A 27,373-nucleotide genomic window follows, 5' to 3' on the forward strand; every position below is an offset into this window, starting at 1 on the left:
AGCAGTTCATTTTTAATCTCTTCGTGATACTCAGTAAACTAATGTTGCACTTCCTGATGTAAAGTGTAACATTAATGTCTGGCAGTAACAAGTTGGCGAACAAACCACTAAGCACCTCTCAAGTGTACCTCATTACGCAGAACATACCTCATTTGGGGTCTTAAAAAGTTCATGTTCCTTTAAGTTCCACATTGAAAGGGTATGACACAAATTCTGTGTTAGGAATTTTTTTTAAGTAATATCCATGGTAAATAGAAAAGAATCATACTAATTCATTAAAATATATATTTTTTATAAGTAAAATCGGCATATTTTAACCATCCTAAGACCCTCCTAGTTGAAGTTGTCAGTAAGCCGTTAGTATGTGCTCCACATTTTGCCCATTTGTTAAACATTATGAAGGCTTGTGTTCCTCGTTTTGGGTATGGAAGGTTGAGAACAGAAATAAAGTTTGCACTTACTAGTATTGCTGGAACACTATGATATGGTGAGGACAGAAGAACAGATCACACTTTGAATATTTGTGTACTATGCTTTAAAAGGGATAATTAACAACATATATTGTATACCTGATTTTATTGAGCTTATCACATGGAGGAGAGAACTATTCGAATGAAAAGCCATTATATAGTTAGTGCAAAGAGACAGTTTTACTTCTGACATGGCCACAGAATTTCTTAATAACTTCAAAAGCGTGACTCAGCTTGTGAGATCATTTGGTTACTGACTGGTTCAGATTTAAATTCTGGTTCTGGTTCTGGCTTAGGTTTTGGTTCACAATGGATTCCAATAAAAAGTTTGTAAATGAAGGCACCAGTGACACTTCCTACCATTGGAGCAACAACTGGGATCCACCACCAATTATTCCCAGCCCTACAGAAAAGAAAGGAATAAAACAAATATGCATAAGTCACAGATTAATTCGCAAACATCACATTTAAAATAATTAATTTTGTAACATTCATTACCAAAATAGATATATAGTCTTTCAGGGATATGCCACAGTTATGCTAGAAAGCTTTTATAAACGCATATGTTTACTGCCTTTGTAAAAGTTAAATCACAGCTGCATAACTTTTCTTCATCTTTAGCATGATTATCTGTATATACTGGTGTAGGAAAATAAAGACATGTTCAAATGAAATGAACATTTGCTTTCTGTGTTGTTTGCTATAAAATCTTTTAGCACAATCATTTTGATAATGATTTACAGGTCTAAAGCCTGCATAAAATGAAATAGTAGAATTATTACTGTAGACAGTTTTACAGCAGGCTGCTACAATATTTCATGAACTTTGGAAGATGTTAGACCGTAAGCCTATGACTTTTAGGTAATCAGTCTGTGGGTAAGTAAATATAAAAGATCACATGCCAAGTACAGAATGTTATTACAACAACAGTGTGCTATAAAAATCAGACAAAGACTGTTAAACCTAGGGAAGAGGGACCATTAAGCAGATGTGATTACATTTAAACTGATCCATGTTTTTCAAACCAGAACAAACTATGTATGTTTGCCAACACCATAATGATGCAATACACTACACCCAAGCAAATAAAAAAATGCATTTGAAAACTGGAGTATGCTTTGCTTTTGATGGAATAAGATGCATTAGCTATAAACATGTCTAAAGAAAACATATACATTTGTTCCCTTTCTAGCCATGTGGGACATCACTGGACGTTACTGTTTAAAGTAAACTTGCTGCTATCATTAAATGACTGGTGTGCTCTACAGCATTTACTTGTATGACTAACTGTCCACACTTTTAACAAGGTCACTGTTAGTAGACTTACCTACTTATTTAGATCTCATAGTGATGTGGCTGTCATTTCTATTAAACCCAAATATACAACCAAAAGGGATGGAAAGTCTTCTCTAAGCTTGGTGCATGGTCTCCTTGCTTAAGAAACTTGAATGGGAGAACATGTTTCGGAAGAGATATTATAAACTATATCAATATGTAAGCAACGAGTTTTTGTTTTACAAGCAGAGGGTAGAAACTTATATTCTCTAGATAGCTTTAAATCTTCAGTTTACTGTAGTTGATTAAGCCCCTGATGCTGTTCACATACTTTTGTATTTGTGATATGATACTGCAATTGTTACACAGATTTTGCATGGTATTTTTGTTCCTGATGTTCCTAATATACTGCTATACTTAAGATATGATACTTCACTTCTTATGCTGATTTTGCATGGTATTTTGACTATCACAGTGATCTTTCTTAAGCATATTTGTATTTATTTTATTATGCACTTGTTCAATCCAGCTAGCAAATAGGCAAACACATAGACAATACACCACTCCAAAATGAGAAAGCTGTTAGAGACCTTGGAAATCTGCTTGAAAATTCCTGTCCTTTGATCATTATGTAACAAAAGTAGTTGGAAAGTCCTTCTACCTTGCACAGCTGATTGCCTGAGGAATATTCAGCACTGATTGGGCCATTTATTGAATACAATCCCTCTTTTGGGATGTTCCTCATTAGACATATCAACCAAGTGGAAAGACCCCTGAGGTTCCCAACTAAGAAGATCACTGGCTTAAAAAACATAAGCTATCAGAAAAGACTGTAAATGCTGCTGGGTTATTCGTCTTATAATCTCCTGAGGGAAGATCTATGCTTGGTTTGCAAGCTATTAAGGGCCCGTTGGTCTTTCATCTTTTATATCTCCAGAAATCAAATAGTTCCACAATTATCAGAACCAGGGATCTGAATTTTCACCAGTAGATAAATAAAACATGGAGAAGAGGTAAGATCATTGCATAGTGTATGCCCCACTTCTGGAAGACTCCTACTGCAAATTAAGCAGATTGATTCATTGTCTTCATTCATCTATGGAATGGACGATTGGATCTGTATTCACAAATTCACCCCTAACCTAATGTCTTGGTCCTATTTGAAAAGGGAGGTACAGCCTAAGGATGGGAATTGGCAAGGTGTAAATGGTCATAAGGCTCAATTGCTTTGCATTTCCTATGATTTTGCGATCCTATAAATAAATCACAAAGACAATACAGATGAAACACCTATGTATAATTTGTGAGTGCTATCTGATTTTACCTGAACCCTTTGTGACAGTGTCACAGCCTAGTGAATTTTATGGTTATGCATTTACTTGTCATAGAAGTTACTGAATCCTGCTGAAAGAAGATATTCCCAAAGCATACAAGCTATGCTAACCTGTGTTGTATGAAGTATTTGGAGTCAGTGATAATATCTGTATAAAGATTTCTGTTGCTTTCACTTCTTTGTAATTCACTAGCTAGAAATATTTCTGTATGGATTTTTTAAAGCATTCCATGTCAAACACACACATGCACACACGCATGCACACGCATACACCCCCCCCACACACACACACAACACACACACAGCCTTCCTGCAACAAAGATGATGCTTACACACTTCTTTTTACAGTGTATGTAAACGAGTGACAAGAGAAAAGCTGGATAATCCATTCTGTTGCTTACCTTTACAAAGTGATGATTATCTGAGTTGTTTGGCTTTCTGCTATACATCTACAATCAAATGCATTACTAGCTGAGTTAAGTACAAACTTGCAGTGTTAAAGATTGTACTGCATTTCATTTTTCTATTTGTTTCATTGAATATCGTGGTCTGTGTCTCTCTGTAGTTATTTATTTTTCTATTCATTTGTTTCATAGAATACTGTGCTCTCTCTCTCTCTCTGCAGTAAGTGGGGGCTATTGTGTTTCACTTCATTGATATTCAGTGTTAAACTCCTAGCCTAGAGGGTTTCTCCGTATTTGTAAGTGTTAGTCACATATCTTTGAATGTATTACTGCTAAATATCTGAGTTGTTTGGCTTTCTGCTATATACCTACAATCAGCTGTATTACTAACTGAGTTAAGTACAAACTTGTAGTGTTAAAGATTGTACTGCATTTTATTTTTTTGTCTGTTTGTTTCATTGAATATTGTGGTTTGTGTCTCTCTGTAGTTATTTATTTTTCTATTTATTTGTTTCATAGAATACTGTGGTCTCTCTCTCTCTATCTGCAGTTAGTTTCCCCGCCCTCTCTTCCTGTTCTTGTTTTGGTATTAATCTTGGTGGTTTTGGAATTGCCCGCCCCTCCTGTAAATTTGTGTTTGAACACTCCTCCTGGGTCTATCTCATTTGTTCACTCAACCGAGTGCAGTGAGATCATATTTTGACTTCAGACACTCTTACCATTCCCATCTGTTCAGCTGTATCCCAGCTCTATCCTAGTCTAGTGTCACTAGCTCATTCTACCTAAAACAGAGAGAACATTTGAGAAGGGCAAACCACTTAGGTCCTTAACCTCGAATTATCTTCTGTTTCTCCTTTCTCCCTTTCTACTTTACAAAAAAAAAATCCTAAGCTTGTTTCCTGCCTTTCCTGTAACTATTCTAGTCCAGTTACAGAATTGCTGTATCCAGGACTTTTTGTAAGCTTCTGAGCCCCCCAAGCCTTTCTGTGTTGGAGGGAAGCCTTCTAGCTTATCAGTGGGAGTGGTAAGCATTAAGTAGCTTATCTACCACAAGAGTGGTTTATGGCCCAGAAATTGTAGTTTATTGGCCATTTGGGCAGTTTTTCCATCTCTTTCTACTTTCTAGTTTAAAAGCCCACGTTTACGCTGGTTTCCTACCTTTCCTGTAACTAGTCTAGTCCATATACAGATTTGCTGTATCCAGGACTGTTTGTAAGCTTTTGAGCCATGCCAAAGTCAGCTCTTCAAGTTTTCCCTTAGATCTGCTAGTTCTCTCCTCTACTGAACTTTTAGTAGCTTATTAGTCTAGCACTTTACCAGACTTCTTGTAGCAATTATTGTAGCACCCCACCCCTCCAGGCATGTCTAAAGGTCAGTTCTCTGTGCTTTCTCCTTTTAGCCTGGTGCACTTGGGCATCCTGAGGCAATGTAGCAACTGCCTCATGTACACAGGCAACACTGTCTTCTTACCTTCCAACACTCAGACTTGCAAGAGATGCACTTATATCTCCAAATTGGAAGCCATGCACTCTCCAGCCAAGACCGGAATAGCTGGTCAAGAGGAGAAGGTAAACACTTGCACAATGCCACATGGAACACATAGCATTCCAGAACACACACCAGCACTGTCTTCACATAAAAACACAAACCACACACCCACCTTTGTGGAGGCTCTAAATAAAAATCTATCCAAACAGCAGAGACCTCCAAGGCAGAAACGAACTTGACCACCATAATACAACACTAATCACAAGAAACATAACTCTCCTAAACAGTGTGCCACTCAACCAAAGCCTCTAAGGCAAAAGAGCATGCCCAACACACCAGTCATAGGTGACCTGATAGTGAGGCACTCTGATGTCCCACTCACTAGGTTGAATAAGGAGAAAGTAACAGTCAGCTGCCTGTCAGGTGCCAGGATCTGCAATATAATGCATGCACTCAGGTCCCTCAACAACAGGTAAAAATATGACTCTGTCATTGTACATGTTGGTGTGAATGACCTGAGACATACCTCCCTGGACTACATGAAAAGAGACACGGAGGAGCTCTTGGATTATGAAGAGAGGTGGGTAAGACCCTAGAACTGAGCAGCATCCTACCATCACTCAGAATGATACCACAGTACAAGCAGAAAATTATTCATTTCAACAACTGGTTAAGTTTCTGGTGTCATTCTAAAGGGATCCATTATCTGCCTGCCTGGGATGACATGATTGACAGACCTCAATGCTTTGTCAGAGATGGCCTGCATCTGTCATCCCTGGGTTCTGGATACTGGCCAAGGCTCTTGCCACCCCTATAGTGCATTTTTTAGGCAGTGTTCAAAAGACCAAATTACCACTGTAAAAGCTACATACAAATGCAATCTGAGGGTCATGCTGCTCAACGCTAGGAGTCTAAATTTCAAAATGCACTCACTCGAAGCACTCCTTAAAATGGAGAACATCAACATTTGTGCTGTAACAGAGACCTGGTTCAAGGCAGCAGAAAGCACCCCTGCACTGCCAGGCTATAACTCATTCCACACCTTTCAGCCCCAGAACTTGGATCAAAGCTCCAAAGGCAGTGGTGTTTCCATATTCATAAAGGATGCACACACCTCCAGACTGGTAGCCCAACATAATGCATCAGAGATACTTCAGGTGCAGCTAACACTGGGTAAGACAGCCATTCAGGTTGTGTGCCTCCCCAGGTCCCCCCCCAGACTCCAAGACTCCCTCCATGTTCCCCTGAGAAGAAAGAAGAATAGGGTCCTAACAACACTCTCATACTGGATGACTTCAACTACCCCTCCATTAACTGGGAAAACTACTCATGTGCCAATATACTTACCCAACTTTTCCTGGAATTCATTAATTCCAATGCCCTGGACCAGCTTGTTCTTACCCCCACTAGAGGTAGCAACATCCTTGACCTGGTCATTACTAACATGGGAAACCGTTGCTCTACACCAATAATCAACTCCTCCCTGGTTAGATCCGACCACAAACTAATCACCTTGGAAATCCACCCCCCCCCCCCGCAAAGGTAACCACCATGAAAAACTTCTCCAAAGCTAATTTTGGGCTTCTAAAAACAGAGGTGGCTAACTTCACAGCATCCATGTAAATAGAGAATAGTTGCATGACCGCCGAATCATACACCAATACACTGTACGAACATGTACACAGATGCATGGATCTTGCCATACCCAATAGAACCAAGATGCTCTCCTCCAAAAATAGGAAGCCAATCTGGTGGTCCCCTGCCATAACTCCACAACAGGAGGAAACAGATGCGGAATAAGGTGAAGTTCCAAGACTGGAAAAACTCCCTAGCTAGCTATGAAAACAGAATTGCAGCAGATAGTAAAGACAACCACAAGGCCTTCTATAGTTATATAAAGAATCTCCAAGGCAATACCCAGATTTGCTCTGAGCTACTGCACAATGGTACCTCCTATACCGATCCAACAAATATTGCCAATATACTGGCCGACAGATTCAGTGCCAGCTTTACCCCTCTCTTCCCTCCCAAAGGACCTATCACATTAACAGTAGATTGTCAGGCACCCAACATTACTGCTGCACAGGTTAAAACAGCACTGTCCAAGGCCAAGAATACAGCTTCTATGGGACCTGACAATATCCCTGGCTGAGCTCTACATGAACTACAGTGTGAACTGGCACCTCACCTGTGTGCCCTGTTCAGTCACAGCCACAATCACCTCAGGCTTTGTCCCTACTGAATGGCGTACTGCTACAGTCATCCCTCCCCACAAAGGAGGAGCAACTACAGACCCTGGGAACTATCGCCCCATTAGCCTAATGAGTCTGTTATGCAAAGCTATGGAACGCATGAATCGCCAAACTCTGGATCCCATACAGTTTGGTTTTGTGAAGGGTAGATCATGCCTGCCCAACTTGGTTGACTTCTTTGAGTCAGTTACCAGAGCTGTGGATGAAGGCAAGTTGGTTCACACAGCCTCCCTTGATCTGGCCAAGGTCTTTGATACCATTCCCCACTCAGGAATCACAGAAAATCTCAGTAAGCTAGGCATCAACCCCTATATCACTAGGTGGGTTGCAAATTGGCTCACAGATAGACCCACAATGTGAAAGTAGCTGACTCCAAGTCAGACTGCCGACCAGTCATGAGTGGAGTCCCACAGGGTTCAGTCCTGGGTTCTCTCCTGTTTGGTATATACTTCTCTGAAGTCCACACCAACACAAAGGGACTCTGGCTGACAAAGTTCACAGACAATTGCAAGTTGGGAGCTATTATTAACTCCCCAAGTGATGTTGACATCCTACAGAAGGCCTCACTGAGACCAATGACTGGTGTCAGAACCATGGCCTTAAGCTCTATGTCAAAAAATGTGTCATCATCCTCTTTGGGAAAAACCCAGTTCCAATGAATTAGCACACCAATGGTAGTCCACTGAACACAAAAGCTGTTTTAAGAGATCTGGGAACACAGGTTGACAGCAACCTCTCTTTCGACCACCATATTGCTACTGTGGTCAGAAAGTCCTTCTATGTGGCACATCTCATTAGTAAGGGTTTTGCATCCAGGAAGAAAGAGGTCATTGTCTCCCTCTACTCTTCCCTCATTAGGCCAATCATTGAGTACAATGCCCCATTTGGCATGTACCTCACTAGACACCTGCAACAACTGGAGAGGCCACAAAAGTACCACACAAAGAGGATTCTAGTCCTTAAACACTTGTCCTATATGGACAGACTCAAAAAACTCCAACTATTCTTCATCTCATATCGCCTACTTAGAGGCAATCTCTGCTTGACTTACAAAGCCATGTCTGACCCAGCTCTGTTAGAAATGCTACATCTAAAGAAATCCCAATCCCTCCACACCACATGCTCCAGAGACCTCAGCCTCATTACCACAATCAACAGAACATGCAGGTTCATAACCCAGAGACTGCCCATGCTTATGGAATAGACTTCCCATACATGTCAAACAGAGCACCTCACTGGCCCTCTTCAAGAGAAATCTTGATGAGTGGATGGGAAATAGAAAATTCATCCCGGTGATCACTCTAGTGGCTCTACTTGACAAAGGCACTGGGAACTAAGGTCGGGTGGCACTATACCAGGGTAATCCTATGGGCTAGGCTTGTAAAGGCTCCAGGGCCATTAGCCTAGTACACACCTATGAACCTATAAGGAATCACTGTACTACATGGCTTTTGACACAACCCGATTACAACAGTAAATGTGCATCACAAAGATATGTTTGAACTTCATTTGTTGTTTTAATAATAAAGCAGCAATGTTTTTGCAGACAAAGAAGGAATAATGCTGTGAAGAAGCATTAGAGTCATCTGCCTTGAAGGTAAAAGTTGAAATTAAGGAGATGAGAGAATACTAGGGTCCAAAACACAGTGGCAACATTCTTTTACCTTCAGATAGTAGCAACAATTTCTAAGAGACAAATGCCATGCAGCAGTCATTTTTAATGCACTGCTTCTCTAGCGGATTGTAGGCTTGCAGGTTAGATATCCTTGTTATATTGAAGACTTTTAGTCACAAGCTTAAATATGCGTGCAACTTTATTCCACCATTTTCTTGTGTGTAATGATGTTGTGCTACCTATTGTTGTTTTATTTACAAGTTACCTGAAACTCTTATCAGTATTTTAAGCAGCACTGAATATTTTTTAGCATGTCGTGCATTGAGTAAGACTGGGTTCCTTATACATGTCACTGTAAATTTTGCCCCAGCTCTGTTAAGTGGGATTCTACCTGACAACAGATACTAAATTAAGTAGTTATTTCTTTTAATTAATGAGAACAATGGCGTAGGGTGGGAAGTGAAAAGCATTCAAGTATAGTGCAGATGGACAGAGCAAATTACTTTCTGAAATATCAGATATACAAGTTCTAAGAGATGTAAAAGTCAATCCACCAACACATGAACTAAGGTTTACAAATCCACTTGTGCAGCAGCAAAACTGCTGTCTGTTTTTTTTAACTTAAGACAGCTTTCTTTGAAATTCTGTTTATTACGCGGGCTGACAACAAGTGCTGGAGTCCCAGGCGCTTTATGACCATTGTCTCACAGATTCAAGGATATATTTGGAATGCACAGTTTTTGTTGTAATCAGTTTATGCCAAAAGAGTCCCACTTAAAAATGTTGCTACAGACTCAAGGGTTTTGTAGATTGCAAGGGCTGCCACTCCCACTCGAACCTGACTACATGTTCAGGTAAGGTGCAGCAGCCTTGGGGAGGAGTGGAGCTGAGCCACCTACCTGGGAAAACATTCAAATTAAGTGAGGCAGCTGTAGGGAGGGAGCAGGAGGGTCTATGGAAGTGTAGCTTAGGACTTCAGGCAGCCATCTTGATGGGGATTTTGGTTTAGGCAGGGAGAAGATTTAGATTAGGGATTGGGAAGGGAGTTTAGGGTTAGGGTGCATAACTTAGGGTTTAAATTTGCCATCGGGAAGGGATTTAGGTTTAGGGAGTGGGAGATGAATTTTAGGTTTAAGGATTGGAAAGGAAGCTTTAGGTTTAGGGAATGATTGAGGAATTTAGGCTTTTGAGAGGGAAAGCGGGGTGTCATTTAGGGAGTGATCAGGAAATTTAGGGATAGGGAGGGGAGTTTTATAGTTAGGATTAGGAAGTGAGGATTCATGTTAGGGTTAGGAATCAAGTGTGAGTTTTAGGGTTAGAATTAGGGCTCTAGAAGGGCTATGCAATTCAGTTGGGTTAGGTTACTGGAGGGATACATAACTGGGTAGGATCAGGCTACTGGTAGTTAGGCCACTAGCCATTAACAGCAAGTTGCTACTAGCATAAAGCGATAACAGTAGACCCTTATTACTTTTAGCATTGCCACCACCAGCATTTTAGGTAATTTTATTTTTAGTGGCTATGTGTTATATTGAGTGACTTTGTCAATATACTGCATTATAGTTCTCAGTATGTGATTTTTTTCTTTCATGAAATGAATTATATCTGTTAAACTTTGACTTGAAATAAAAAAAGAACTCAAACAGCTAACAAAAACTGGAACACAAACATGTTCTGAAGAAGTCTCTCTCTAGAATTAAAGAGAAGAAAGCACTAAAGTGTCATGTATTAAATGCTCATTGTTTTTATTTCTATTGTTGTATTCTTTTTTATGTGACTGACTAGAAATGGTATATCATGTCTGCCTAGATTCCCCACCTTGAATGCCAGAATAACAGTCTGTATCCTGAGAGTGAAGTGTTTTAGATTGTAATTTGTACAACCGTGCAATTGTCTTTTAGCTCAGATCATGGCTTAAAAATATTTGCAGAACACCCAGTGTATCTAGTCAACAGTCATCCAGCATTAAATAAATAAATAATCTGGTTACCTAAGGGTGGAAATGGAATTCAGATACAAAAGGCTGGCTGGAGAAAGGGACAAGAAAAGCAAAGGAAAAGAACATCAGGACAGGAAATGAAACAGCAGGACAGGAAATGAAATAGCAGGACAGGAAATGAAACAGCAGGACAGGAAATGAAACAGCAGGACAGTGGAGATAAAGGAAGGTATACTTTTCCAATCTTGAGGAAGGGTTGAAGCTGAGATGGTACCCTCTAGCTGGACATTACACACATCTGTTTTTGAGAGAAAGCAGAAGAGATGAGGACTTTTTTGACAGGTTGGGTATATTACCTCCTTCACTGTTGCATTGAATCCTGACTACATTTTCAAGAGCTAAGTCATAGCACAGAAAAGGTCTTAAGGCTGATGAAACCACATACATTCAAGGAAGCAGTGTCCCAAAGGGTGAAACTTGGAATTGCCTAATCCTTTTGGACAAGACAGTGTGGTAAGAAGGGAAGACTGTGAAAGGCCTGAATGCAGATAAGTCTGATGAAAAGCTTGTAAAATTATATGGCTACATTCAACTCTGGAGGTTCTACTCTACTGATGTTTCAGTTAGTGCAAGGTTGCACATGGGAAAGCTACAGTGGTATCTCAGCAAATGGTAGTGCCAGATTGCAAAATTATTACAGACCAACCTTTCCCTTCTACCCAGCATCAAGAAAGAATTCTCATGGTAGATACAGCAACTCTCTATAAAGCTTGGAAATCCTTTCAGGGTGGAACATACCCCTCAAATTCTGCATGGGAAGTCATCGTGAGGGAATTGAGAGTGCTGTGGACTTGGAACAGGAACTTCAGGAAAAAGCATCATTTTCATCATCATCAACCCCTTTCCCCCAATTTTTCTACATAGGATCGGGAAGTTGTATCAATATCGCAATCTCTCTCGATTCAAACCAACTCTCCTACCTTCTTCAACAGTTATGCCTGACAGTCACAGCTCTTCTCAAATTCAATCCTTCAATCTCTGGATGCCTCATCTTCCTCTTGCCATCTTCCTGTCTGTCCTAAATCTTTTCACGAGATTGTCTTCTGCTTTCTAGCACATGATCTGTTCTCTTTTACCTTCTCTGCAATTGGAACTCCTTGTCCTTCTGCTCTGATGTCCTCATATATTTGTCTTTCGCACAGAGTGCATCCTACCTCCCATCTCAGACAGGTCACCTCCATTACTCCTAACTTGCTCAACTGCTGAGCTTTCACTGCCCAGGTTTCTGCAACATACAGTAGTAGTGGTTGCACCTCTGTTTTGTACACACTACTTTTCAGTTTCTTTGCTATTCTTCTATCACACATTACTAATGCCACTATGCCATTTGGCTGCAGCCCCTCTGATTCTATCTTTGACTTCCTCATTCAAACTTCCCTTCTCCTCAACAACCCCTCTCAGACACTTAAAGGCATCGACCTGTTACACAATTTTCCATTCTATCTAAATGTTCAGAGTCTTCTGATTTCCTCCATTTGCTGCCATTACAACTGTTTTATTGTAACCCAGTTTTATCCTGTGTACCTTCACTTTTGCATTCCATTCCCCTATCATTTGCTGAAGTTCTTGTTCCGAGACTGCCTGTAATGGTACATTGTGTGCATATAGCAACTTTGTTGATCTGTCCTCTCTGACTTATTTGCTAATGTAGTCCATCACCAGTATGAGCAGCAGTGGACTTAGACCTGAACTGTGGTGCAAGCTCATGCCCACTGGGAAGCCCTCTGTGAGTCCAAACGCTGTCTGTATTTCATGTCACTGTGTCCTTGTACATAGACTGCACTGAGTCTACCAGTGTTTCTGGTACTTCAAACCATTAAAGGACTGCCCAAATCAGTTTTCTTGTGACTTTGTCCTATGCTTTTTCTAAGTCTAGGAATGTAAAATTGGACACTTTCCTCATCTCTAGTTTATTCTCAACTATCTGAGTCAATGCAAACACTAGGCCAGTTGCACTACATCGTGAATCTGAACTGCTCATCTTCCAACTTACTTTATACTACTCTGTAAATTTATTTATCAGCTACACTCTTCAGAACCTTCATACAGTGTGACAGGAGTTTGATTCCTCTGTATTGCACACAGTTGTGAATGTCCCCTTTGTTCTTGTACACTTGTACTCGAATGCTTATTCTTCATAAGCATATCAGTATCAAGAGATGATGCCAGTTATCCTAGCCATTGTAGCATTCAAACATATGTGTCAATAAGGATCCATGCAAATGCTGTCAGACAGTACTATTGTAAAGAACTGTACTATTGTAAAGTACTGCAAACAAGCTGTTAAGCATTTAGAGACAAGAATCCCAAGAGCCATTACTGCATTTATGGGTCATCCCAACAAAGACCTCTCATGACAGATGATGGAACAACAAACAATGTGTGAAGTGCGACTCAGTAACATAGCAGTGTTTACTAAAACATCTATATTTATGGTAAGTTCTTACATAGCTATACTACCCGCATCTATCTCCAAGGTCATCTCACATGTGTTAAATTAAATATCTTGTATGTGGTTTTGGAAATAAGTTTGCATGATAAATAACTTTGACACACATTACTAAACAAGTTCCCCATTACTAGAGTAAATGATATTTGATTTATCACAAAAAACAGGATGCTATATAAAGCATCTATCCAGTTTCTGTGCTTTTTTTTCATTTTGGCTTACTTTTTTCCATTTATTTCAATGGGATTTGTCAGCTGTGTAGTCTAGATCTCCATGTAGATTATGTCGTTTTATTAAAGGGCTAGGTAGTTTTTTACTATAATTTCATATAAGACATACTAATATAACCCCCACCATACTAGTGCAACAATGCTAGAAAATTAACAAGAACATATACATATTTACACACATACATAAGTGTATTTGTATACATACACAGATACACACACACAGACACCTAAGATGCAATGAGCAGATTTAGAGACCAATATTTCATTGAGGCCAGGATATAACACTGACCGTTTTATTCCAAAAACATTCCCATAAATCTAACACTTGCTGTATGACCTGTCTTTTTTTGCAAAGATGTGCTAGACAAACTTTTTATTACCACGGAACTGAAGACTCACTTTGGTTCCTTTATACCTAGAAAATGCATTTTATTATTGCTTTCTTAATATAGAAAATTATGACTGGATCCAGCTTATTATGTATTTGAGATATGTATGCCAAGAAATTTACCTTGACAGTGAACCTCGATAGTTGAGTATTAGCATCCATGTTGAGAACACATAATAAGGATTATAATTGGTGAGATGCAATCATAATTCTTTCCATGGCATGGAGGTTTATCTGTTCTATATACTACCAGTTAGAGAAAAAAAGTGTAAGAGCACGTGTTTTAACACCATTCAAAGATTTTGAAAGTCAGTAAAATAAGTACTTCAGTGCTATCAGACAGTAGGCAGAGGCAAAGTGAAACTGTTAGATATTTCATTCTCCTTTTAAGTGTGGCACAGTGAAGTATCTAACAGCTTTTAAAGCTACTTTACCTTCTGAAACTGTTCTTTGCCATTTGGCACTGCCTGCTGCCAATCATCAGTGCAAGACCTGATTTTAACAGTGCTTTAACAAAAGCTTGTTAAGCACATTTCTGACATGAGAAAGGTACTTAAGTTAGTCTAGTTCCCTGTTTTTGGAGTGTAATCATGGTGTTACATGTACTACTTTACAGTTTTGTTCTGATATCTTAGTCTTGTATTGGCAGAAGGCTTTGCATGAATAAAAAGCAGCACAGCTGTATTTAGGTACCTTATTGAATCGCACATCTCAGACTTGTTTGTTAGAACTGCACTTAGAACAAGTATTGATTTTACTGAAATACAATTTCATACAACTGTTAGGAGGACAAAAATGACACAGAGTAGGTTGAAAATGTCATTTGGCATCAAGTCATGAAATATGCAATATTACATTTTTGTCTTCATCTGAAAGGCATCTGATGGCAATATCCTCAAATCTGCTGTTTATTTGAAGACTAAGGCAGTGTTTTTTTTTTTAAAACAATAAACCAAATTAATGATAAATATATAAGTAACAAAAAAGAAAGAACAAAAAGTTTTAGTAGTTTTTTTCTCATTATATTGCACCTGGATATTTCTATTTCTAGACATATCATCACATCTAACCTGAGCTATGACAGTAATATTATAACCACTATAAGGTGAATATGTCTTATAATGAATCACAATTAGATTCTCTAATGAATATTACAAATGTTGAATATTGTTTATAGTTCTCACAGGATGGTTATATAACATAACTGGCTAAGTTTTTAACCCAGATGGAAAGTACTTGTGTGAGAGAACTCATCATAATCCTGAACAGCAACACTTCCATCCAGCATGAAACTATAGCAAACCTGTTGGCTGACAACTTCAGTTCAACACCCCCCCATCACCTCCTACCACACCAAAAGAAATACCTGCAACCATCCCCCTACTGGTCATTATGAGGGAAAAGGTCCTTACTGTGTTTGCTAAAGCCAAAATACAGCCTCCATGGGTCTGAGAAAATTCCAGAATGCTTCTTAAATAGCTTAAACCAGAGTCTATCAGGGTGACTAGAAACTTTCTTTAACCACAGCCTCCAGATGGGCTTTGTCCCAGAAGAATAGAGGACTGCAACAGTTGTTCCTCTGCAAAAGGGGGGCACATCCACTGACCCAGGGAACTACAGACCCATAAGTTTGATCAGTCTTACCTGGCAGGCCATAGAGAGAATTATCATGGACCTGATCAATAATGACATAGGATCACCCCAAACACTGGACCAGACCCAATTTGATTTTGTCAAAGGGAGGTCTTACCTTCTCAATCTGGTGGACTTCTTTGAGAAAGTCACCACGGCCATGGATGAGGTTAAAATGGTACATACTGCTTATCTAGAGCTGGCCAAAGCTTTTTAGGCAGTCACCCACTCAGGGATCATATATAAATTTATTGAGTTAGGCATAAACCCCCTACATCATCAGATGGATAGCCAACTGGCTCACTGACGTTTACATGTTATCGGGATAGGTGAATCTACTTCCAAAAAGAAATCTGTTACTAGTGGTGTCCCACAGAGCTCAATGTTGGGCCCCCCCCTGTTTGGTACCTATTTCTATGAACAGAAGGCCAATGTTGGGGACTTCTGGCTCACCAAGTGTGCCAATGACTGTAAGCTAGAAGCAATCACTGAATCCACAAATAATGCTGACATCCTACAAATGGGCCTAAAAATGACAAACAACTAGTGTCAAAACCATGGTCTGAGACTAAACGCTAAAAAATGTATAGTCATACCCTAAGGTAAATCAGATAGCCTTGCAAATTATAATATTGACAGCACACCCCTAAAAGTAGACCCAGTGGTGAGGGATCTAGGAACACAGATAGACAGTGATGTAAACTTTGACTATCAGGTAGCTACGGTAGTGAGGCAATCCTTCTATGTGGCTCAACTTATAAGTAAAGGCATGGCATCAAGATCAAAGGAAGTCATAATGCCATTGTACTTGTCCTGCATCAGGCTCATAATCGAGTACAATACTCCTTTTTGTATGTACCTAACCAGGCATTTACACCAATTGGAGTGGTCCCAGAGGTTTCTCACTAAAAAATACAAAGTGTAAGACACATGTCTTATGCAGACCAACTAAAGGCCATATTCCTTTCCTTTACTCCATCTCTGATTGTTTGTTGAGAGGGGACTTAAGCCTGACCTACAAGGCATTCTAAGATCCAGCCCTGATGAAAATGTTACATATTCACAGGAAAAGATATACGACGGGTTATGCATTCCATGGACCTGAACCTTATTTGTAACTCTTAACAGAACTTGCTGGAGACAGATTTGTATCCTAAAGGCTATCTTGTCTATAGAATAAACCTCCCATCTTCATAAAACAAAGCCCATCCCTCAATCTCTTAAAAAATGTTTGGATAAATGAAAGGGGAACCGTACATTCACGTCTGGGGTACTATGTATGTCCTGTATGGACAGAGGCAGTGTGTAAAATGACTCAGGGCTTCAACACCTAAAGACCCACTACCCTGAAAAAGAAAAAAAATTAATCTTGTTTCCTGCTTTTCCTGTAACTAGTCTAGTCCAGATACAGATTTGCTGTAACCATGACTGTTTGTAAGCTTCTGAGCCCCCAAAGCCTTTCTGTGTTGGAGGGAAGCCTTCTAGTTTATCAGTGGGAGTGGTAAGCACTAGGTAGCCTATCTACCACAAGAGTGGCTTCTGGTCCAGAAATTGTAGTTTATTGGCCATTTGGCAGTTTTTCCATCTCTTTCAACTTTCTGGTTTAAAAGCCTGCATTTGCGCTTGTTTCCCACCTTTCCTGTAGCTAGTCTAGTCCAGATACGGATTTGCTGTATCCAGGACTGCTTGTAAGCTTCTGAGCCCCCACAAGCCTTTCTGTGTTGGAGGGAAGCCTTCTAGCTTATCAGTGAGAGTGGTAAGCACTAGGTAGCCTATTCAACAACAAGAGTGGTTTCTGGCCCAGAAATTGTAGTTTACTGGCCATTTGGGCAGTTTTTCCATCTCATTCAACTTTCTCATTTAAAAGCCCGCGTTTGCGCTTGTTTCTCACCTTTCCTGTAACTAGTCTAGTCCAGATACAGATTTGCTGTAACCAGGACTGTTTGTAAGCTTCTGAGCCCCCAAAGCCTTTCTGTGTTGGAGGGAAGCATTCTAGCTTATCAGCGGGAGTGGTAAGCACTAGGTAGCCTATCTGGGTCTATATTAAATTCACAATGTTGAATCTGACATTGTTGACACAGAACATTGAACAGAAATCTCCGTAAGGGAGAGTATATTTAGGGGGTGCAGGGGGGCTTTCCCCCTGCCTACACTGTTTAGTTTTTTTTGTTGTTGACTTTATTTTTTTTTCTGAACATTTGATGATTTAACAGTTCAAATCACTAAAGGTCGACCTTTAGTGATTCAAACTGTTAAATATTTGATGTTCTAATATAGCCTCAGCCTATCTACCACAAGAGTGGTTCCTGGCCCAGAAATTGTAGTTTATTGGCCGTTTGGGCAGTTTTTCCATCTCTTTCAGTGTTCTGGTATAAAAAGCCTGCGTTTGCGCTTGTTTCCCACCTTTCCTGTAACTAGTCTAGTCCAGATACTGATTTGCTGTATCCAGGACTAAATTTCTGAGCCCTCCAAGCCTTTCTGTGTTGGAGGGAAGCCTTCTAGCTTATCAGTGAGAGTGGTAAGTACTAGGTAGCCTATCTACCACACGAGTGGTTTCTGGCCCAGAAATTATAGTTTATTGGTCGTTTGGCAGTTTTTCCATCTCTTTCAACTTTCTGGTTTAAAAACTTATGTTTGCGCTTGTTTCCCACCTGTCCTGTAACTAGTCCAGTCCATATACAGATTTGCTGTATCCAGGACTGTTTGTAAGCTTCTGTGTCCCCCAAGCCTTTCTGTGCTGAAGGGAAGCATTCTAGTTTATCAGTGGGAGTGGTAAGCACTAGATAGCCTATCTACCACTAGATCGAGGTACAGATTCTTAGTTTTAGAACTTGAATTTGCTTATTCGTGCTCAGCACTTGTTCAGAACTTGTTGTTAGCACTAAATAAGCTACAAATTACTACAGCACTCAACCTTTCTCTTTATCTAGAGGAAAACAGTTCTTGTACTTACTTTCCTCACTTGCTTAGATAAAAACAGCTCTTATACTCAATTTCCTCACTTGTCTAGAGGAAAGTAGTTTTTTATTCAGACATGTCCAAGGGTCAGCTACCAGTTTTCTTTCCTGTCTATCTGATGAATCTGGGCATCTTGGGGCAATGTAGCAATTGCCTCATGTACACAGACAACCCTCTCCTCCTACCACCCAACACCACAACCTGTGAGAGATGCATTTATCTAACCAAACTGGAAGTAAAGCTCTCTACAACCAAGACTGAACTTGACAAGAGGAGAAGGTAAACACTTGCACCACACCACACTCATCACATAGTCCCACTAAACCTACACCACCAAAATCCACACATAGAAAAACAAAAACATTCGCGGTGGCTTTCAATAATAATTTGCTCAAGCAACAGAGACCTCCAAAGCAGAAACACAAGCAACCTCCACCTCCCCAACACAACCCAAATGCCACATAGCCCACATACTTAGTGTGCCAATAAACCACAGCCCATAAGGCAAAACAACATACCCAACACACTAGTCATAGGTGACTCTATAGTCAGGTACATTGATGTCCCACTCACCAGGCTAAACAAGGAGAAGGTTACTGTCAGCTGCTTGGGTGCCAGGATCCACCACATAACCCACATACTCAGGTCACTCCACAACAGGTACAAATATGATTCTGTCATTGTTCATGTTGGTGTGAATGACCTGGGATGTACCTCTGTGGACTACATGAAAAGAGACATGGAAGAGCTCTCCAATCTTGTAGCCCAGGCAGGTATGACCCTAGCCCTGAGTAGCATCCTGCCATCACCAAGAATGATACCGCAGTACAAGGACAAAATGATTGACTTCAACAATTGGCTAAGCTTCTGGTGTCATTCTAAGGGGATCCAGTATCTGTCTGCCTGGGATGACATGGTTGACAGACACGATGCTTTGCCAGAGATGGCCTGCACCTATCACCCCTGGGATTCCAGATACCGGCTAAGGGTCTTGCCGCCTCTATAGTGCCTTTTTTAGGCAAGGTTAAAATGACAAATTCACCACCATAACAGGAACAGGCAAGCAAAAACTGAGGGTAATGCTACTCAATGCTAGAAGTCTAAATCTCAAAATGCACTCACTGGAGGCACTCCTCAAAATGGAGAACATCAATATCTGTGCAGTGACTGAGACCTGGTTCAAGGATCTAGAGAGCACACCTGCATTACCAGGCTATAACTCATACCACACTTTTCGGCCATCTAACCTGGACCAGAACACCAAAGGCGGAGGTGTATCCATATGCATTAAGGATATCCGCACGTCCAGGCTAGTTGTACAGCATAATGCATCCGTGTTATCCAAGTGCAACTAACTCTGGGCAAAACTGCAATCCAAATTGTAGCTTGCTACAGATCCCCCATGATGCCCCAGGATTCCCACTCCTCTTTTCTTGATATACTGGAAAATATTAGAGTTCAACCAAACACCCTAATAATGGACGATTTCAACTACCCCGCCATTAACTGGGAAAACTACTCATGTACCAACTCCTTCGCTCAACACTTTCTGGAAGTCATAAATTCCAATTACCTGGATCAACTTATCCACACCCCCACCAGCAGCAACAATATCCTAGACCTAGTCATTACCAACATGAGTGACTAGTGTTCCACACCTGAAGTCAACTCCTTGTTGGTCAGATTCGACCTAGATATCCGCATCCCACCCCCACCCACCATTAAGGAAACCATGGTAAAACATTTCTCCAAAGCCAACTTCATGCTTCCTGAGACAGAGGTGGCGAACTTCATGACACCCATGCAGATGGACAATACAGTTACAACTGGTGAATTCTACACAAATGCACTCTATAAGCACTTACAGGAGTGCATGGATCATGCTATCCCAAACAGAACCAAGACACTATCCTCCAAAAAATGAAAGCCAAGCTGGTGGTCCCCTGCCATAAACAAACTCTACAACAGAAGGAAGAAACTGTTGCAAAAGAGAATAAAATACCATGAGTGGAGGAGCTCCCTGGTCAGTCTCAGTAAGAAGCTGAGATCCCTTATAAGATCCTCCAAAGCTAGCTAAGAAAACAAAATCGCCACTGATTCTAAGGGCAACCACAAAGCATTTTATAGCTATGTCAAGAATCTTAATGGCAACACACAGACCTGCTCTGAATTACAACACAATGGTATGAAAATTACAGAACCAGCTGATATTACCAACATCCTGGCAGATAGGTTCAGTAGTAACTTCACCCCCATCTCACTCCCTAAAGGGCCCATATCTGTACAGAAAGAATGCAGAGTCCCTGTAATCACATCTATGCAGGTAAAAGTTGCACTCTCTAAAACCAAAAACACAGCATCCGTGGGACCGGACAACCCAGGCTGCTTTTTACAAGAACTTCAGAACTAACTGTCTCCCCACCTAAGCACCATGTTCAATTATTGTCTCAAGTCAGGCTTTGTGCTCATTGAATTGTGCACAGCAACAGTTATCCCACTCCACAAAAGGGGAGCCACCACTGATCCTGGGAACTATCGACCTATTAGCCTGCGAGCCTAGTCTGCAAGGCCATGGAACGTATCATCATGGAATTCATAAACAAAGATATCAGTAACCTCCAAACTCTGGACCCCACACAGTTCGTGTTTGTGAAAGGCAGATCATGCCTTCTGAACCTGATCAACTTCTTTGAGGCAGTCACCAAAGCTGTAGACGAGGGTAAGGTGTCTCACACAGCCTATCTTGACCTCGCCAAGGCTTTCAACACCATCCCCCATTCTGGAATTATAGCTAAACTCACTAAACTAGGTATAAATCCCTACATTACAAGATGGGTTGCCAACTGGCTCACTGACAGAACCCACATTGTAAATGTTGCAGACCCCAAATCTGACTTAAAACCAGTGACAAGTGGAGTACCACAAGGTTCAGTCCTGGGACCTCTCCTGTTTATTATCTACTTCTCTGAAGTACAGACTAACACAGAAGGCCTCTGGCTAATGAAGTTTGCAGATGATTGCAAACTAGGAGCCATAGTTGAGTCCTCAAATGATGTGGACATCCTACAGAAGGGCCTCAATGAGACAGATGACTGGTGTCAGAGGCATGTCCTCAAGCTCAGTGCCAAAAAGTGCATTGTCATCCCTATGATCTGCCTTTAACAAACCCAAACTGGGAAGAGTCCAGAGTTTGGAGATTACCAATGTTATTGTTTATAAGTTCTATGATGATACGTTCCACAGCCATGCAGACCAGGCTCATCAGGCAAATGGGGTGGTAGTTCCCGGGGTCCGTGGTGGCTCCCCCTTTGTGGAGTGGGATAACCGTTGCTGTGCGCATATATATATATATATATATATATATATATATATATATACATATATATGTGTGTGTGTATATATATATATATATATATATATATATATATATATATGTATATATATATATATATATATATATATATATATATATATATATATATATATATATATATATATATATATATATGTGTATATATATATATATATATATATATATATATATATATATATATATATATATATATATATATATAAAATATGCAAACTAGACTGTATCTCTCCAATCGCCCAGACCTATGTTCACAGTCTGGCTGCCTCCCTGACTCCCTTAGTGATCATTCCCCCACCTATCTATTTAGGTACAAAGCACACTCAACTACACCTCTGTCTACAAATATTCCGTACCAAGAAACACTTCTCCACAGAAATATTTAACACCCTCTTGAAATGTCACAACTGGTCGCCCTTAAAACAACTTCTCCCCGACGAGGCAGTCATCTGTTTCAACAACTCATTCTTAAACATCTTAAACTCATTAGCCCCTATTAGAAAAATACTTTGCAGATCTACACCTGCTCATTGGCTAACTAAAGACACCATAAACATAATGAAACAAAGAGAAAGAACTTGGCTAAACTATCAGTCTTCAAAAACCCAGGCTTCCCTCCACAACTACCGCCAACTATGTAACTTAGCCAAAAATTGAGTTTGATCAGGCAAAAAATTCTACTACACCCTGATCCAACAAAAACATAAAATACCCCTGAGAAGTTCTGGCAAGCTAACAACTTTTAAATCCTGGACAACCCACTATCCTCTCACCAACTCTCCTTAATTCTAACATAAGCATAGCGGCCAATTCAACTCACATTTCATAAACTCCATCTTGTCCTTAGTAAACAACAGTACCCATATCCCTCTACTCCTCCCCATAACGTCTATCCATCAATCTGCAGCCTTCTCATTTCAGACCATTCAGACCACATACATCAAAGAACTCCTTTTTCAACTGAAACCCACCACACTTGCAGTAGAGCAACTCCCAAGTGAATTTCTTAGACTAGCAGCAGACTGTCTCATACCCAGTCTCCTTACTTATTAATTGCTCTGTTACTGAACAATATGTAGCAGTATTCTGGGAAATCTCCCATATCATTCCTCTGCATAAGGGTTCCCAAGCCACTGAATTATCCAACTATAGATCCATTGCCATTCTTTCCCCCCTTAGTAAGATACCTGAAAAATGTATACAAACTCAACTTCTGACCTATCTACTACAAAATAACCTTCTCTCAAAATCCCAACATGGCTTCAGAACAAAACATAGCACCACAGAAGCCCTATTAAGTTTTTACAGACTCCATCAACCACCATAAAAATAGTAACAACCTTGTCTCTTCCATCTTTTTGGATATGTCAAAAGCATTTGATACTGTATCCCATCAAAAACTACTTGAAGATTTATCATCTATCCATCTCTCACTTTCTACCATTGCCTACCTGGTTTCACAGCTATCTATCCAACCGCCAACAAGCAGTTATATGGAAATGATGAAATCTCTACCCTTCTACCTGTTACTGTAGGAGTCCCACAAGACTCTATTCTTGGGCCTCTACTTTTCTCCATGTTTACTAATAATATTAGCTCAATATCCACACATGCTACTATCATACAGTATGCAGATGATTCCACTGTTATCTGTGCAGCCCCTCCCTCCCTGAACTCCTATCTTAGACCTAGAGTGCCTTCTCAGACATAGAGCAGTTTCTCAAAGAAAGACAACTCATACTAAACTGTAACAAGACAAAGCTAATGATACTCTCCAATAATAAAACCAAAGAACCTCCTTCACCATTTCACATACTGTCTTCCAGTGGCACTAAAATTGAGCCAGTAGAAGCCACAAAGTTATTTGGTGTCACAAGAGACTGTGCCTAAAATATGACAAGCACATAGCCCTTTCCATGAAAAAGGTACATAATAAGGTCGGCTGTCTGTATAGGTCAAGAACATTCCTCACCCCCCTCGACTAGACAAGCCATAGCCAGAACACACCTTTTGTCCACACTATTGTATGCCTCCCCCATCTTTACTAATCTTAGAAAATCAAATACTTCTACTACATCCTTTATTCATTATGTTATGGATAAACTGTGGCTTTCATAGAAAAAAAAGTTTTGTCTTGGACTTTTTTGTTCAATTCCTACCCTTCTCTACCAGTAAGAGATTGCAGGTATACATGTGCCCACAATACTAGTACAAAGTGGAGGTGAGTGTTTCCACTCATCCCATCCCTGGTTAGCGTCACTCCTTTGGCAGGCTGTACCTCTCACACTCCCATGTTTGAGCCTGACACTTAATCTGCAGAGCTACCTACACCACCTTTTCTTGGTGTAGGTGAGGAGACCTCAGCGACTCACTTCTATCCCAGCCTGACCAGTTCCAGCATCACATGCCCTGCTACTCATGTCCTAGTTGTCTGGGTCACAGACAGGACCTTATAATTCTGTACTATGGAGCTAGATTACAAAACAACAATTTTTATATTTGTATGACAAATTTTGTATTAAAACAAAACCTCTTAGCTGGCTCATGGCTGGTGATAGATGACTCCTGTAAGGAACAAAACACTAATGCCTATGTTTGAAATGCAATCTATAAAGTCAAAGTTCGATTAGCTTTCCAGCTTTCCAGTTAAATAATAATTTATATACATTGAAATATATATATATTATGGATATTCATATAAAAGGATGTAGATATTTAGATTAACAATTCAGAAGTACCTGAAAACTTCGAGTCCCCAGCCAGCTATTGCTGTGAAGATACGTGGTGGTAGGTCTCTAGCAGGGTTTATTGCATATCCACTGTTCAGTCCCATAGCCAATCCAATAAGCAACACTAGACTTCCGACAATTATACTGTGTGCTCCCTTTACAGCTGCGTTATTGTTCTTATCTCCAATAGCAACTATACATAACAGCAACATGGCTGTGCCAACAACCTGCAAAATAATAAGCAAAATTAAATACATAAATACATAAATGCATCAGCAAGATAAATATTGAGATATGCTGTTTAATGCTAAGTCAATGTAAGTTTGTTTTGTCATTTCCAAAATTCTATTACTATATCGTATTGTAATAACATTGTGTTCTATCTAAAAATAAAAAATAAATGCAGTATATTGGTCGGCAAACTTTAATAATTAAAATAAAAGCTGAACACAAAGGTAAATGCTTTCGTAGAACACTCTACTTCTTCAGACCATAAAAACGTACAAGTTGTATCTAATATATAATAAATTCCTTACATATTATTCACCAATAGAACAATGAGCATAAATCACATGACATTTGAACAAAGACGGACTCAATGACCTCTCCTTTTCTTTGATTTAGGTGTTAAAGAGACCTTATCACTTAGGCCCCCTTCCTTGTCTGCTTGTAAATGCAAGATCCAAAACAGTTCTCTATGTTCAGTTTCATTCGGGATGTCATCTAGCCTTCCATTGTCTCTGATTGTTACTATTACTTTAAATTTAAATGTATGTCCCTGATTCGTTTCTGCTACATGTCTCACTAAGGAGTTATTATTATTATAAGTTCTTATATCTCTTGTATGCTCCCTCATCCTTTCCATCAGTGTACGATTAGTTTTACCTATATAGAACTTATGGTGTAGCATACTTTGTGCTAAATAAAGTAAGTCCTTTCTCTTAAATGTAGCAGTGATGTTAAATTAATATATCTTATTAGTAACAGGATGTATAAATCTATTCTCTGAACCTATTAAATGATTAAAATTACAAGTGTTGCAAGGAAATGTACCAAACTTATTCTAATAAGCCCTAGCTCTATAATTATTATAACATAATTGCCTTTTCAATGATTTTTTATTTCTAAAAGTAAACATAGGCACTGTTCCTACTAGGCTGTTGACTTCCCTGTCTGATGTTAAAATATACCAGTTATTTCTGATAATGTCACATATAAGTTTAATATCACTTGGATAATTAAGATTCACAGCAGGTGCTCTCATAAAAATTGCATCCTCCTTTCTAGCAACATATTGATGTCTATCAGAAAAATATGGGGAGGCTCTATTATCTCATAAGACCATAATATCACCTATACCTTGTTCTATCATATCAGTTTGATAACCTCTGGCTATTAACTCATCTCTCATAACTTCCATTTCTGTAAAAAAAAAATTATCTAGATTTTTTAAATGGGAGATTTGCATAGCTTGTCCTTTAGTAATATTTTTAAATATATATGGTGGATGTAAACTGTTCCTCTGTAGAGTATGATTCCTATAACATTCCTTCCTATAACGACTGGTAGTAATTTTGTTCAGATCATTCTTTTCTAACTTTATATCTAAGTACTCTTTAGTTGTTCTAGAGACATGACTGGTAAATATCAAAAACATGTTGTATTGTGTAAATATTCAATGAATTCATTCATTTCATCCTTGTTTCCTTTCAAAAGCAGAAACACATCATCCAGGAATCTCTGATAAAATATAATACTAGAAATAAATCTATTATTAGAAAAGACATGCTGTTTCTCCCACTGTACTATTATTATATTCGCATGACTGTTACACCTGTTTTTTTGTCGATAACATTCACTGTCATAGATGAAGACATTATTGTTTCAATAATAATAATAAGAAGGCTAAAACACGCATGTCTGCAGCTAGTGTGTTTGACTTTATTGGCCTGAATGTGTCCACAAAGACTTAAAAAGAAAAGGTAAAAAGTCATGGACATTCAGGAACCATATTGCTGAACTACTTGATGTCCTTTAGGGGTCATTTACATATATCCCATGGGCTACTATTACAAGAAGTGTAAGGTATTACACAGTGAAAACTCTGGCTTGGCTAGGTTTTTCTTGTAGTCTTTAATATAAAGCTATATACTATATATATATATATATATATATATATATATATATATATATATATATATATGTGTGTGTGTGTGTATGTATGTTTGTATATATATATATATATATATATATATATATATATATGTGTGTGTGTGTGTGTGTGTATGTATGTGGGACATAGGCCCAAAACTAGCAAAGATTTTTAAATATTGCTCTTACAAACTTAGAAAGTTGATAGAATTACTGGTTTTAAATTAGCAAGAATTTTCTGAATGGTATGAAGTTTGAAACTCAAATGTCTGTCATTATTTTTTAACTTCAGTCTTAAATGATTTGCCACTAGTTTACCAGAAAACCACAATTTTATGAAAAACATACCAAAAATATGAGGGAAAAATTTAGACATTCTGCAAAAATCTGAACAGTTGAGAGGTATGCAGCACAGATTAATCTGTAGTTAAACTGACCTCTGTATTGTTGACACAATTCAGTCAATATATACAAATGTTGACAGATCTATGAGATCAACAGTCCCAGGGTAGGGGGGATATGTCATTTCCATGAGTATTGTGTGATCCAGGAGTTAGCATACTTGATTACCAGGGGGTATGGGGGAGTGCAGAGGGGCCTGCCCCCTGCAAACAACACTCTGTTTTATTT

The 27,373-nt window shown here is 39.4% G+C and overlaps 1 protein-coding gene across 1 annotated transcript in view; it reads right to left on the bottom strand.

Moving 5' to 3' along the window:
- Positions 1–559: 559 nt before the first annotated feature.
- The window catches only part of LOC122807101 (aquaporin-7-like), a 219,978-nt gene continuing 193,164 nt past the window's right edge, over positions 560–27,373 (bottom strand). Inside the window, exons 5-6 of the mRNA XM_044078058.1 lie at positions 24,602–24,819; positions 560–873 (exon numbers count right to left, since the gene is read on the bottom strand). Of these exons, the coding sequence (XP_043933993.1) occupies positions 687–873; positions 24,602–24,819 (405 nt within the window). The 3' untranslated portion in view covers positions 560–686. The remainder of the gene's footprint in view (positions 874–24,601; positions 24,820–27,373) is intronic.

The sequence above is a fragment of the Protopterus annectens genome, chromosome 1.part1 (genome assembly GCF_019279795.1).
Source record: "Protopterus annectens isolate FY-2018-M chromosome 1.part1, PAN1.0, whole genome shotgun sequence".
Taxonomy (NCBI): domain Eukaryota; kingdom Metazoa; phylum Chordata; order Ceratodontiformes; family Protopteridae; genus Protopterus; species Protopterus annectens.